Below are 15,534 nucleotides of genomic sequence, written 5' to 3' on the forward strand. Positions count from 1 at the left end.
GCGTCCATGTGATTGGAGGAGTGGCTTCGGGGTGAGCTCCGAGAGAAAGGGGCGTGTGTTTACTTTCCAAATCTGGCTGACTCTCACTGAGGTTTCAAAATCTCCTCCCCTACCTTTAACCTCAGCCGGTTGTGTTTTAATGCCAGAAGATGAGTGTAGGTGAAGCAACGGTGCCACAGGTCAGAGCTATCCACCACCCTGACAGGTAAAAGAATGACTGCAAGACACTTACAAGACTATTTCAACAAGATTAATTTGGTCTTCACCTAGTTATAACCTAAAAGTATTCTTTTTGATCAGACCAGTGTTGTGTGTTTTTACCTTGACATGTTTCGACTGCTTCCTGCAGTCTTCTTCAGAAGTACCTGGAGTAGTAGGAGAACGACGCCACAACCTGCATAAATCAGCTGGCAGACACGTCACCGGTAACATCACGTGAACACTGGTCTGATCAGAAAGAATACTTTTAGGTCACTTACAAGACTCTTAGCAGAAATAATCTGTCGCCTAAACATGTGTGTCAGTCGTAGCATCACTGTGGTGGAATGTTAAGTGAAGACAGAGAAAGGTTTGAGTGGCAGCTCGGGCTTACTTCACTGCCACACTGGGCCATGTTATCATCTCCATCAGATCTACATATGCAGCGGCTTGTAATTCTCTCAGTATGAATAATGCAGCACACATTTGACCCTTGAGAGTCGGAGATCACCAGCTGCACCTTTAATCTGCTCTTTTTTCTGGTGACCCTGGTCTAAGCGATGGAACCCACATAAATCAGTTGTGAAACACGCAGACGGCCGCGTAACCCTGGCTGTAATGGTTTTGTTGGAAGCAGCCGCAGATGAATGAGGGGCTCAGGTGGACGCAGTGAAACGGCCTGCCAGGATTCAAATGTGACAGGGAGACAGATGAGGAGGGGGAGGTTCATCTCCAATGAGTTCGTCTTTGTTGTAGGAAAAAAGGTTGTGTGCTGGATGGCCTTCAAGTCCTCGCCTGTCCCCTTCTCCTCACATGCATAAAGAATTACAGTGGGAGGGTCCCCTGGTGGAACCTCAAGGCTGTTCAGGAGATATTAAGCCTGTAAACCCGGCAAGGACAGAGCGGGAGAGACGGGGCAGGTGGGAATTATGTGCGCACACTGCAGGGAGAACACAAACTAAGAGATTTGTCTTGTTAATCAGACGTTTATTTTATTTGTGTGCTGACTAATGTGCGAGCCGAAATCAAGCAATAACAGCAGGTTCACTGAGGGGTCCAGAAGTTTGTCCTTTATCTCCTGATGAACACTAACGAGGCTGCATGAGTGTGTAGTTTGTGTGTGTCAGATTCCTCTATGGCCCCGTTCACACTGGGGGAAAAAATGTGGCTTAAGCAGGATTTGGCCGCATCCAGATCAATCCAGATGTGTTTTTTTCCGAGTGTGAACACCTCCAATCCAGCTGAATCCAGTTTGATTTCAAGCCGGCTAGATCCACCCTCGAGAGGTGGATCTAGCAGGATTGGCTCAAATGTGGCTCAGGTGTGAACGCAAATGTGGCTAGCAAATCCGGCTTGCCACATTATTAGCCATATTACGAGGCGCCACCTAGTGGTTTGGAGAACAGCAAACACGCTGGATGAAGCCGGATTGAGTGCGGACACAACTGTGTGCTAGCCAGATTTGAAAATAGGTCTGAACGCATCCAGCTTAAAGGCTGTCTGGGCTCAATCCTACTCTAGCTGGAATGACTTTCTCCAGTGTGAACGGGGCCTATGAGAGGAAAGTCAAAACACTGATGTTCATAAAGCTGCAAACGTTCCACAGAGACTTTGCTCCATATCCACCTGTCAGCAGCTGCTGCACCTCATGGTGTGGATCTCCTGTTCCACCACATCTCTAAGCTGCTCTGTTGGACTGAGATCTGCAGACTGTGGAGGACAATCGAGAGCACTGAATCATCTTGACTAGAATGACCCTCTTTTCGTTACATGTTCCCTCTGTAACATCAGCCTGGGGTGTTTAAACCAGGCTCAGTTGGTACTGAGGGGTCCAAACTGTGCCAAGAAAACCTCCCCCACACCATCACAGCAGCAGCAGAGCCAGTCAGGATGCATCCATGCTCTCATGTTGGTTAAATTCTGAGCCGACATTCTGAATGTGGCAGCAGAGATGGAGACTCATCAGACCAGCAGTGTTCCTTCTTCTTCTTCTTCTTCTATGGTCCAGTGTTGGTGAGTCTGTGTGAGCTGCAGCCTCAGTTTGCTGTTCTTCCCTGACAGGAGCAGCACCCGGTGCTCTCTTCTGCTGCTGTAGACCATCTGCTTCATGTTGCTGTGCGTTCAGAGATGCTCTTCTGCAGACCTCGGTTGGAACCAGTGCTTCTTTGACTTCCTGTTGTCTTTCTATCAGCTCCAACCAGTCTGACCATCCTGCTCTGACCTCTGACATCATCAGAGAGCTGCTGCTCGCTGGATGCTTTCTGTTTCAGACCTCTCTTTTTAACACTGCAGATGGCTGTCACTGAGATCACCTTTTTCTTCATTCTGATGCTCACTTTGAACTTTGTCTTTACCATGTGACTAAATATACTAAATATGCTTTATGTCCTCAGTAATGTTTAATCTACATGTGTTATTTCTTTTTTGTCTCTTTGGATCACAGTCACAGGCTAATTTGAGTGCTAATGCTTTAACGGTCCCCACAGGGATGGACCTATTTTTGCTGTGAGGTTGGAGGTCAGGGTCAGCCACAGACCCTCCCTGGAGGTTGGATGCTAACAGAGCCATGGATGGAAGGGATTCGCTGTCCTCCACGCTTCAGCTGAATGGCTGTTTGCCAACAGAGGAGAACCCCTCTCCCGCTTGGATGGTGGCCCCTTTTATGACCACTTATGGCGCACATGTGAACTGAAGATCGGATCAGCTGCTGCCTGACTGACCGCCCCTCACTCCCCTTGAGGCGGTGTGGATGAAAGTGTTCTCGGAAACACCCACGCAGAGGAAAAGAGGTGAGGCCTCAGGATGGTTGTCGAGCTCCATCCATCAGATACCAGCACCTTGGCTCTGGGTCCTCCATCCTGACCTGTATGCCTTGTAGCCTGTGAGCGTCCTCCTCCTTTTAGAGCCACATATTTCCCTTTGTGTAAGGCTGATCGGGGTGTATAATTGCTTTAAGTGCTGCGGTGAAGCGTTAAACATGCACTGATGTGATTATTGTCACTTGATTTCTTCAAAGCACCAAAATAGAGATGCAGTGATAACGTACAGTAGAGCTGTGTGTCAGCGCAGATGCAGTTATTTCACTGTGGCATGAAAACATGTGAATCACTGTGACAATCTGAAACAAATATGCATCATTTTTTATGTCATGCAAACAAAAAAAGGGGTGGGGGGGTTAAAAAAAAGAAGAAAAGCCTGTTCCTGGTTTTTGGATGTGGCGTAAAACACCGACCCCCCCCCTGCTCCTCCTCTTCCTGATATTGCCATATCGCGCACGGCACCCAGCATCATGACAGGTTGTCTGGGACTCATCTCGCGCAGCTTTGGAGACTCCAAATCAGCTGCGAGTCCATGGCGTGCGTCATTGCGCAGCGGCGCGTCCAGCCCATAGTGGATAATGGGAATCCGCTGACAGAACACAACCAGTTGTTTGTGCGGGCATATGTGTGCGCGGATCAGCAGGTGCTGTCATTAAAACAGGAAAAGTGGATGGAAGTGGAATCTGCAGCAGCGCCGATCTGACGGAACCGTCGCAGATTACGGACCCGTATTCCCAGGATGCGCTGACATATGTGGCACGCTCGCGGCGATCTTCAGGTTACAGGTAAAGTTCGGCTTTCTTTATCGTGTGTGTGCGTTTTGCATGAAGTCATGGTGGCACCTGTTTGTGTGTTTTTTCCCCTCCTCAGCTGCGCTCCTTCGGACGCAGCGTGCGGTCTGAAGCAAAAGTCCGCAGACAATCGAAACTTTGATCCGTTTCAGTCACAACTCTGAATAAATCTGACGCTGGAGATACTTAATTCCGAGATTATAATGATAGGTGTTACTAAAAATAGATTCAGCGCGTGCCTGTACGCGTGCACACGTGTGCGTATTGATCCCCAAATTCCGCTGCTCGCAATTAAAACGAGTGTGAGCAGCAGCGCGGAGCTGGTTCTCCTCCTTGGTGTGAATGGGGGTTAGGAGGTTAATAAGTGTGTGCCTGATTGAGTGTTTTTTTTTCTCCCACACGGTTATTTTTTATTTGGAAATCATGCTGTTGAATATTATTTATTAGCTCATAAAGCAAACTGCCAGGTTTTTCAATAGACAGTTATCAAAGGTGAAGGTCAGGGATGCAATTTCATAGAGCCCCCCCTAAGGGTGATGTATGGGGGTGTTTTTAATTGTGGCTCTCTCAGAAATGGAGAATTTATCAGCCTCTGTGCCCTGTGGAAATTTACAAGCCGGCCCACTCCTGTGTATTAGACAGCTCCTATCAACGGTGACATCTCCTTCAGCCAGCAGATAAACACAGTTAAGCTGACAAGTCTACAGACGAATGCCTCCAGCGATGCCACGATTCCACTGCGATAAAAAACTGTAATTAAAATCACGAAGCCTCACGGCCAGTTTCCCCGAGTCCTCTTTTAATTTCTCAAACTATATTTACCACAGTGATAATGCCTGTAATCTGCGGAACAATCACAGATTGTAAACCATACTTTAATTGGTGAAGTTTTTTTTTGAGATGGGGGGGCAGCTGCCAGCTGCCTGTCAGATCCCAGTTCTCCCTGTGCAGGCCAGCCATCACAGCACAGAGGGAGAGGGAAGGAGCTTTACATAAGCAGAGTGAGCTGTGTGCAGATAATAGAAAGGCTCTTCGTTATCATCAAACCTCCCCGGCGAGGAGCGGCGTTTCTCTCCCGCTCTGATGGACATCAGGAGGGGGAACGACACTGTGCTGGAGTGGACGGCTCTGTCCCTCTCTCTCTCTATTGATTTCTGTCTCCTTTGCTTCTCTTATCGACTGCTCTCTGAGCTCTAAATGGGACTGTTGTCCTGTGTCACTGGACTTGGTGCTGGTGGAGATCCATCTCCATCAGCATGGCAGCAGCGGTGCCACGTCTTCTGGTTCCCGTCCGGTTAGGGCCTGGTTTTGACCACAGTGTGACGTGTGTGTGTGTGGCTGGTGATGGCAGAGGTCCTCCTCGCTCCGGCCCTCACACTCACAGGAGGAGAGGTGTGGTCCAGAGGGACCAGAGGCAGTTTTTCTGGATCAGTGGTTCGTTACGTGTCGGCATTAGATTGAATCCATACTAGTCTAACCCACGGAAGCAGCACTCTGAGACATTGGCTTTTTCTCCAAATCAACAAGAAAGGAAATAAACACAGAGACACTGCTGTTAGTGGAAATGCAGGTGCTGCTTATTAAACTTCTCTGCTAACTGGAGTGTTGTCCTTAGGCCAGGCACCGGACCCTGCAGCGGTTGTACAAAGGGTCAATGTGAAGACACGCTCAGAAAGCACGTCCGACTGACATCACGCCGGCCCAAACGTCGGTCTGGACTCTCATCCCATGTCTGGGGGAAGGTTCGACGTTTAAAAAGCAGAGCTGGGTTTAGGCTGAAAAAACAGCAGATATTTTAGGAGGCAAAGATTTCCCATCTGTCACTCCTACTTTTAAGCTGTTATGGTGACAAGTCCTGCCTGCAGCAACACATATGACATGCACTCTTTAGACACAACTCCAAGCAGTAAATACACAGCTACACAGGCCAGACACACAAACAGAACGTGTGTGAGAGTGGGATTAGGATGCATTGATCTCTGATATGGGCTCAACAGTTAGAGAATAGGAGGAATGGCCAGATTGTTGCTGCTGCAGCTGCTGATTGTGCTCACAGATAAGATCCTTGTACGTTGGACAGCACTCTCCTTGGCTGTGAGATGATTCACTGCTCTGCATACAGCTCAGAGTTTTCATCTTTATCCGTCAGCAACTTTAAGTTTTCTTTGTGTTTCCATTTCATCCAAATCTGAAGGAAGAAGTTCGTGTAGACTTTGTTTAGAAGTGTTGTTGCCTGGCAACAGTCTTGGCTTTGCATGTATTCACATGGACGCGCATCATAAGACCAGGACCAGCTCCGACCGTGTTTAGTCAGCCTTGGAGCACATGGCCTTTATTTCAGTTCAGGTGTAACTGGTGCGCCCTGCAGTTCCCCTCATGGCCTCTGGGGGTAACTCGCAAAGTGAGTCAATCTTCACAGATCTTCGTGTTAAAATGTCCAACTTCACAGCAGAAGCAGACGTGTTTAAAAACTCTTAATTAATACTCAGGTGATGCATCATTAAGGATGCCAGAGCTTCCTGCTTCCATGTCTGGCCACAGAAGCACCTTAGTGCAGCCTAGCTCCCTGCGTGTAGTAACCAGGTTTAGGTGGAGCTGGAAGACATCATGGACGTTCATGTAGTGATGCGAGTGCTGCAAGAGTTCATGATGAGTCCATGTTTCTGATATGTTGTTGTTTTCTCCTCCTCCTCTTCCTCCTCCTCCTCCTCCTCGCTGCGCCTCCCCTCACCTGAGGCGGCCTCCTGTTGTGCGCTGCACGTGTGAATGCGACACATCAGACCTGATTCTCTGCACATTAACCAGAGTTTGTGTGTTAAAACGCACAAAAACTCACTGAGTGAAACTGAACATCAGATGCAATGTCTGTTCTAACTTTAGCTGTTAGCTTAGCATTAGCTGCGCAGTCTTTCTCTCACCGCCTCTGCTCTGTTCTCTCCAAACGTTCTCAGTATACAAACAGTCCAGTCTCTGTGCCACCACAGGTGTGTTCTAATGTTCATACTTATTGTCTATTTTTAATGATCCCACATCTCTGCTCTCTCTCTCTCTCCCTGTCACGCTGCTTTATTTGCAAGCGTGCAGATTTCCTCCCCATCGTCTATATTTAAGCAGCAATCCTGCTGGCTCAGCCTAATAATAACACAGAGTGACGGACACCAGAGACCTGTCTGCCGTGCTGAGAACTACAAGTCAGTCAGAGCCCCGTTCCAGAGCTTCTAAACCTGCAGATGGAACAGAGGAGCAGAGGCCTCCGCCCAGACGGAGTCCACAGGGTCCTTAATGTTTGTCTGAGAGAGAGTGAGAGAGGGGGCACCTGTCAGGAGGTGAGCTGAGGAGTCCCTTTTTATAATAAGAGGTGGTGGCGAGACCATAAAGACTCAATGAGAGCATCGCTGTAAGACTTTGAAGAGAAGATGAAGCTGTTCTACCACACAGCCAAATGATCAACGACTCGCACATTACTGATTCTTTTAGAGCTATTTTTGTTCCAACGTACTTGTGGAATCTCTGAAGAAAAAAGTCTGAAGGCTGAGAACAAAGCTGCGAGGCACGAAGCAGGAGCTCACTCCTCTTTTTATTTTCCCCCTCACTCTTACTGTGCAAAGAGAGCTGGGCATGAAGTCAGCTAAAAGGATATGAAGCCTGTTTCTGGTTCGCACATACAAACATGCACCATGTGGCCAAAAGTAAATGGACACTTTATATTTTGTGGACTCTTTATTCTTCTCCAATCTTCTGTCCTCTGCTGCCTTTGTTCTCAATATTACATTCATGGATCTTTGTGTCAGACTCTTTCTACCCGACTGTGTGGGTCAGTGTTCTGTGGAAACCTGCAGCGACTATCTCACTATCCAAAAAAAAAAGTGGAAAAGAGAAGTCAGCCTGAAGGAGCAGAGCTGATCCGAGCTGATGTAACAGCGTGTACCTCTGAGTCTGCACCCAGCCAGCATCTCTGAGGATATCTGGCCTAACTCATGCAGGCTTCCACTAATCTAAACATGTTTTCTCAGCTCGTTGTGTTGTCAGTCTGTAGAAGCACACCAGCACCGCTCACAGTCCTCTTCTCCTCCGCTCAGGTGTGCGAACATGGCTGCGAGCAGCACCGCTGTTGTGTTTGTGGAGAGCTCGTCTGCTTGTCTGTCCGGAGGTGAGGCTGTTGTCACTCCAGATATGTTGTCAGCCAGATATTCCTCCTCTGCCTCTGGTAAACACATCAACGCTTCACAGAGCCGGAGCACAGACAAACAGGGAAGAGGAGTCCTATTTCATCATGTTTTTCACTCTCTTCATCTCTGAAATGAAACATCATTAAATGTAATCCTCTGTGTTTGAACACAGTTTCCTTAATCACAATGTAAACTGAGATAACTGAGTTTTTGATGATGTTACCATGGTCCGGCAAAGCTGTCTCGTCAAGCACGTCCCTCCCTCTCTCTCCAGATTCCTTTCATAATTAACCTGCAGCAGTGAGACAGGGACACCTGAAGTCCAGTCCTCTGTTTCCCAGAGGTGCGTTGTTTAAAATGGATCTGAAGGCTTCCCACCTTCACTTTAACCCAGAGTGACAGCAGAGTGGGTGGTGTCTCAAACAGAGCTTTGCAATCTTAAGCAGTGGGTCTTCCAGGGCCGAGGTTGTTAAGTCCACAAATGGGTCATGGATCCATTCCTCTGAGGTTCATCAGTCTTATTTTAGCTGGCTGGTGTCAAGTATTGACAGTCAGGACATGCAAACGGTTGTGATTGAACTTTGGTCATTTTTCAAAATAAAAGACTCTGAATCTGATGCAGGGTATGCTCAGTGGTACGCCCAGAAATCTCCCGCCTCGCTGACCAAACAGCAAAACATCCAGCAACATGGCTGCCTTCAGAAGAGAAACTGAGAACATGGGAGTAAAACAGGATGATCTGCTTAAACGAAAGGCAGCTGGACTCCACAGCGATCCTGTGAGTTGCATCTCCTCTCTCCTCCCTTCAGCAGATCTCAGTTCTGGTTGAATCTGTTTGTACAGTCAAACAGCAGCTCTTCACCTTTTTGGATGTGTTTTGGATTCCTCGTGTGCCACACTGACACTTAACAAGCTTTTTGACACTGCGTGGGTGAAACCACAGTGATCACACTGCAGCTTTAAATGATCCACGGCCTGAAACTGGTCTGCAGACCAGAGGTTTGGGACCACTGAAACAAAACGCTGTCTATCTTTACGTCTTTTTGGACCGATCAGACTCGTAATGGGTAACTAACAGATGTAACTGGCTTGCTGGCTGGATAAAGCAGACACCGCTGGTTGTCGTGTGCATTGTGTCATCGTCATAAATGTTAGCATGTGCATGTGTTGAGGGTTGCAGCAGCTGTCAGTCGGGCAGCTAGAGGTTGTGATGTAAACTTCGATCTCATGGTGAGAAATGCAGCAGAGTCATCAGACTGGTGGCTCCGTACCGCAGTAGGGAAACCTCTGGTTCAAGGCACTAGCTTTTTCTGCTAGCCTTCCTCGTAGATCTGCTAACTAGCTCACCGTCCCAGTCAGGGAGGCGGGAAGAAGACGGTGTAGAAACATTGTCGTTTATTTCACGTCTCAAAACAACACACCGTACCAGCTGATGAGCTTCAAACTTCATGCTCGATTTACACTCGTACACACCAGAAGATCAACAGTGGTTTCCATGGCAACAATATTTAATCCCAGCCTGACCTATCATGCACCTGCAATTAAAGATTAAGATTAAAAAAAGGAGATGTTGTCTTCAGGGATGTCCTGAACTTAGGACAATAAGGTCTTTAACTGGAGCACTCACTAAACACCACAATGTTATGAACAACAAGCTCCAGCCCCGTGACCCTGCACTGCAGGACACAGCAGGTTCAGATAATGGATGGATGCTATGAACAGAAACAGTGCTGCTACCGGTTACACGCCGGGCAGCAACATGTTTTACGGCGTATTGTTGATGTTAATGAACCGTACAGTGAGCTCTCGGTGAGAACGTGGACGGATGACTGAGGGAAAGGTGAATCTGGGTTTGGACTGGCAGCTCGGAGGCCACAAAGGTTGACGTGCTATTGATGTGACTCATTCGGCATGCCTGGAATAAGTACCTAGAAGAGCAACAAAGGAGAGAAAAGCCAGAGAATTAGACCAAGTGACTCAGTTCTGCCTGACATATCTTTTTATATTTGCTGCTGCCCTTTTCAAGTCGGCTTAAAATCACATTGCCAACAGTTTGAGTCACAGATAAAAGACGGGCATCACTTTGGAGCGCTGTTACCCATCCTCCCACGTTAGACTGTCCTTTGTCACAGTGGTCACTGAGCTGAAGCAGACACCAGGACAGACGTAGTCCCAGAGTGGAGACCAGCGTCCGTTAAGACTGAGGGAGGCCTGACCCACGGCGCAGAGAGCCCGTACATCCTGTCACATTTGTTCGAGTTTCTGTAGCTGTGATCTTTTTTTTTTTTAAGCCCTCGATGCTTTGCCTCAAAATGTTATATCATGGAAATAAATGGTAGCACAGATTAGAAAGATGAGCTCCTTTATTGTTCCCTAAACAGCCCTGTTGGAGTCAAATCCTGTACGTACACTGTGCCCCCTGTGAAGAGCTGTAATGTACGGACGTGAATGGCTTCCAGCCTTCAATGCTTTACCAGGCTGCATGTATAGATAATCATTTATAATGGCAGCCTGCTCAGTAGGGATTCAAACAAAAGGGCTGCATGGAGGGGGGAAAATGATATTTAAAATGCAAAATAGCACCTTGTAATTTACATATGCAGAGGCCATACAGCCTTTGTTTATTCTGTATTTACATGATGAACATGTTTTTACACCGCCTCCCCTGTACGCTGTTAATATGAGCGTTAAAAGCTTCTGAAATGCTCCTTTGGTCTGTCATGTTGCAGCTCTTAAATTACAGATTAAACACAAATAACTCCATGAACAGATGAAATGATGCAATGAGCCCGGAGCTTGTTTTTCAAATGTGCATGTTGCTCTGTTTGTTTCGCCTCCTTTACTTTGCAGCATGAAGTCTCACTGACCGACTCCCTCTTCCTGCTGACTTTGCTCGTTTGCTTCAAAATGCTCCGCCGTTCCCTCTCTGTGCAGCCTCCATCTTTTGAGCATCACCTCCACCTTTGCTGAGGACAAACTAGTTCTCTTGATCCCGATCGGCTGCCTTTTGCAATCATGATCAACCCTGATCTGCTCCTTTGTTCTATGAAAGGGATGAAAACACACTGTGTTTCAACTAGAAGAGAGCTGCAGTGAGGATTTATTCACAAAGAATTGACAGTGAAGCAGTGAATTAAATGTGTGACCGAGGAGGATGAGCGGATCCTCGGAAGGAGGAGGAGAGTCTTCAGGAGTCCCTGCTGTGATGGGTGGAGATGGGGTGGTGGTGGGTGCCTGTGAGTCATGCAAAGGAGACAATGAGGAGGGAGAGGGTGGATTTTTGAATGGGAGGTGATGTAATGAGATGGCAGAACACCGTCTTCTTCTTCCTCCTTTACAGTAGCCTTCCTGTCCTAGCCGTGGAGTGTTGTTGCTAACATGCATTGAAAATGTCCCCACAGTGGAGGACTGCAGCTAACCCCCTCTGGAGTTTGATCGCTGTGGAATCAGATGTCTGATCAGTGCTGTGGAGCTTCTGCTGCTTTGCTTGCATTGTGCTGCATTGTGTGTGACAGGTTGTGCTCTGCGTTGTAGTGTTACATAACTACAAATCCACTCAAATGTCAATTTACCACCAACAAGTCCTACTGTATCTATACTCTTCACCATTGTAAAGAGACGTTTACAGCACAGCCACAGAAGTGTGCTTTCACCCTTACATTAAATATTTCCCCGGCCCCGCTCGCCTTCCACAGCAGCTGGGTCTCGGTGGTTAAGTCACTGGTCTCTGAAGGTTTTCTGTCTGCTTTCATCTTGAGAGAGGCGCAGAGAGGGGGTGCAGGGGATATATAGGAAACAAGAGGACTCTCTCTCGGAAGGGAAGTCTGCTTTATTACTTTTTCACTCAAGTCTGCAGCTTATAGTGATACACTTGGAGTTGGGGTGAAGTCATTAAGGAGAGGTCATTATGCTGCTCAGAGTGTCCCCGAGGCTTATCACTGCTGTTACTCCGTTACACTGATTTATCTGTGAGAAAGATAACGCACAGTTACCTGAGTGATAGACCATGTCAAGCTTAAAAATGGACACAGCTGTGGTGCTTAATCCAGATGTTCTGACTCTTCTTCAGATTGAATGTTTTTGTCTTCTGTGTTCCCACACAGATAAACTCCACCTGGCATCTTCACTCCCTCAGCAGCCATGGCTCTCTTCGTCCCTGGGGGGACTTTCTTCACCATCCTCCTCATTAGCAGGTAAGACCACGTGGAACCACTGGGATCTACAAAGGCAGGGAGCTCCACCAAGCCATGTCAGAGTCTCATAGGCAGCCGCGGCACGGCTAGCTATGCAGGGGGGGGAGATGGAGAGATGTATTCAGTCGTATCGTTTCCTTGTGAACCATCAATACTCAGTAACGGCTCCCCGTGCCCCGGGCGAGGAGCACTGAAAGGCTGCGCTGATGACGCTGCTGAGCAGAGCAGATGAGGCACGATCCAGCACCACATGCATCAGCCGCTGCATGCAATTGGTGCGATAATCCCTGCAGAGGTCACACGGAGAGACTGATGGGATGTTTTGGTGCACATTTGTCAGTTATCACGGGGAGAAGACGCACCCCCCCTTCTTACAGTTTATTCTCACAGCACAGAATGCACTTTTTTGCACATTTTAGATAAGCCGAGCCCCTCAGGGCCCGCTCAGTTCGCCTTCAGAGATATTCTCTGTGTAGTGCAGCGCCTCTTTTCACAATCAGCCCTGGGATTATAGTGCTGTACTCTAGCAGGTTTCAGCAGTTGCTGAATACCAAATATTGGTGGACTGTTCATACACAAGCTGGGGAACCTTATGTATGAACAGTCAAAAATTGCAGTTCCTTCTGCAGCCTCTGGGGCTAGCTCCAAAAATAAGTTAATCCAAGTCTACAGGTGTCCATGTTGAAGTGAAACTTCCCTTACAAAATAAATGTGATGGTGCATACCATCTTATAACAGTGTGTCGTAAGCTTACGCGTCTTTTATTGTGCGAGCAGAGAGGCTAAACCGAGAATGTGACCATGCTAGCACAGCCAGCGTGACCGTGTAAACGTCCTGATCAAAGCTCCACGGGGCCTCAGTGCAGCCTCGCTGGCTGCGACCCTCACTGTATGCTGTTGTATGTATGTACTATAGACGGCTGCAGGCGAAGCCTTTGTGTTGAGGTTTTAGCAGTCCCAGCAGTCAGCCATGATTGACTCCGGTTTAACATGCAGCTTTGTCTTTGGGATGCTCAGGCCGTTTTCTGGATCGTAGAACAATGTGATGTGTTTTCTGTGTAACAGTGAACACACCAGCTTTAAGTAATTCACGTTAAATCCTTGGTTTGCAGCATTTCAGCAACATGTGTACTCAGACTACCACTAAATGATAAAAGCATGGCAGGAGCAGCGTCCCGCTCACTCTGCTTTTGTGAATATTTCATAGATTGATTTCTACATATGCACAGAATCCCACTTTAATTTGGTGCTAATGATCCTACGTAAGAGGAAAATTTCACCTGGCAACAAATCAGACAGTAATTGAAGTGACTTGTGAGTCATTGTGTACAGGAGGAAGGCTGATTTACCCTGCTCTGCAGCCCATCAGAAACCCTCTTTGCTCTCAGCTCTGGAGCTTTGATAGCTCTACAGTGATTAGGAAAGCCTGCTCGGCCTCTGCCCACTGAATACAAATACTCCACGGCCATTTCCACCAGCACACAGGGCCACATCATTGACTTCACAGCATCATCAATACAACCTACCACCTTAAAAAGCGCTAAAACTTAAAGCCCCCTGACGCCCCAGCAAACAAGGTGCTGGTTGCACATGTCACATGTTGCAGTGATGTCGATGACATCCATCCAGCAGACATGAGCTGCATGTTGGAGCTGTGAGGAGAAATTGATGTGCTGCCACCAGTGGAGCTCCACCAGAGCAGGCATGGCTGGAGCCCAGGATCACAGCTGACCTTGAGGAAGAAAAAAAGGCAGACTGTGTCAGCCAAGGCAGTCGGCCGAGTCTGTTGCTGGCAGTGACTAAGTGAACCACACACACATTAACTCGATGGGTGCGTCCAAATAAACACCTCGGATTTTCTGCTGAATTACTTTGGGAGGCTCCATCACTGTCAGGTGCTTCCAATATCCATAAAAACTACACAAGCTCATCTTTTAGAAGATGCCAGCTGCATGTGTGTGTGACAGAGTGTTAGTGAGAAATACACTGATGAAGACGTGTCGCATTTAATCACAATAAACCTCCGAAAATAAAGAAGGTTTATGATCCTTACAGGTTCTGTTCCTGGTAGAATAGGTAGAATAAACACAGCTGAGCTTGTGTTAACCACACATCTGACCAGAAACACATACTAAACCAAGCGGCAGCCTCCGGGACCTCACACTTGAAGCCAATGCTGAAGTGTGAAAAGTTGCAGTTCACACCGAACCACTAGAGGCTGGCTGCAAAAGCGAATCAATCCTCTTACACCTCGATGTTAAAACTTCCCAGCAGAAATAAGCACGTTTACAAACTGTACTGTCAGAAAGTCAGAAAATGATTCTGGTCTCAATTGATACGTTTCCTTTGAGTGTCAACTGTACGCGGGGTTAATTTATTTTACAACTTCTTTTAAATATATTCAGACCTAACATAGCACTCCCCCTCTTAGTAACAGATTTGTGGATTTTAGGAGTCTTTAGGAGTGTATCTGGCTGAGCTTTAAGTGATTTGAACAGACTTTAACTAAAATTCACATCTGGACAAAGAACCTGCTCAGGACTGTCCGGTCCCTGTATGACCGGTGCAGGAGTTTGGTTTGCATTGCAGGCAGTAAGTCGGACCTTTTCACAGTCCAGCAGGGCTGCATGCTGTCACCGCCTCTGTTCATAATTTGTATGGACAGAATTTCTAGGTACAGCAAGGGGCCTAAGGGGGTCCTGTTTAGGGACCACATCTCTGCTTTTTGCAGATGATGTTGTCCTGTTCCTTCAGTGTGCACTGGGACAGTTTGCAGCCGAGTGTGAAGCAGTGGGGATGAGAATCGGCACCTCCAAGTCTGAGGCCATGGTTCTCGACCGGAAAAAAAGATGGCTTGGAGGACGTTGTGTATCTCAGGGTCTCATGGAGCGAAGATTGATAGATGGATTGGTGCAGCTGTACCGGTCTGTCGTGGTGAAGGTTTACCGGTCAGTCCACGTTCTTACCCTCACTTATGGTCACAAGCTCTGGGTACTGACCGAAAGAAAAAGATCGCGATTACAAGCGGCCGAAGTAAGTTTCCTTGGAAGGATAGCTGGGAGATAGAGATAGGGTGAGGAGTTTTATTATTTCGATTCTTGAATCTCAGCACAGAGCTTGGCTCGTATGACTGGTGGTTATTTTGCTGCATAGAACATTTAGGCCCATTAGCATCCACACAGAATGACACACAGTGGGATCTGCTGTGGGAACAAGTTTTTATTAACTAACCTTTGACCCCAAAAACTGATCCTTGCCTTGCTTGGTGCTCCTTCACCTCAGAGGGGAGGATCATTAACACACCCTGTAGCTTGGTCGCTAACAGTTTTCTTGGCTACACAACCAGCAGAAAGTAAATGTGTGTG

At 47.5% G+C, this 15,534-nt stretch overlaps 1 protein-coding gene across 1 annotated transcript in view; it reads left to right on the forward strand.

The window, feature by feature from the left end:
- Positions 1-2,937: 2,937 nt before the first annotated feature.
- LOC114447152 (gamma-aminobutyric acid receptor subunit pi) overlaps positions 2,938-15,534 on the forward strand; it is a 39,264-nt gene continuing 26,667 nt past the window's right edge. The window contains exons 1-2 of the mRNA XM_028423257.1: positions 2,938-2,987; positions 12,081-12,170. Of these exons, the coding sequence (XP_028279058.1) occupies positions 12,118-12,170 (53 nt within the window). The 5' untranslated portion in view covers positions 2,938-2,987; positions 12,081-12,117. The remainder of the gene's footprint in view (positions 2,988-12,080; positions 12,171-15,534) is intronic.

Source organism: Parambassis ranga, chromosome 15 (assembly GCF_900634625.1).
Source record: "Parambassis ranga chromosome 15, fParRan2.1, whole genome shotgun sequence".
In the NCBI taxonomy this organism is placed as follows: Eukaryota; Metazoa; Chordata; class Actinopteri; family Ambassidae; genus Parambassis; species Parambassis ranga.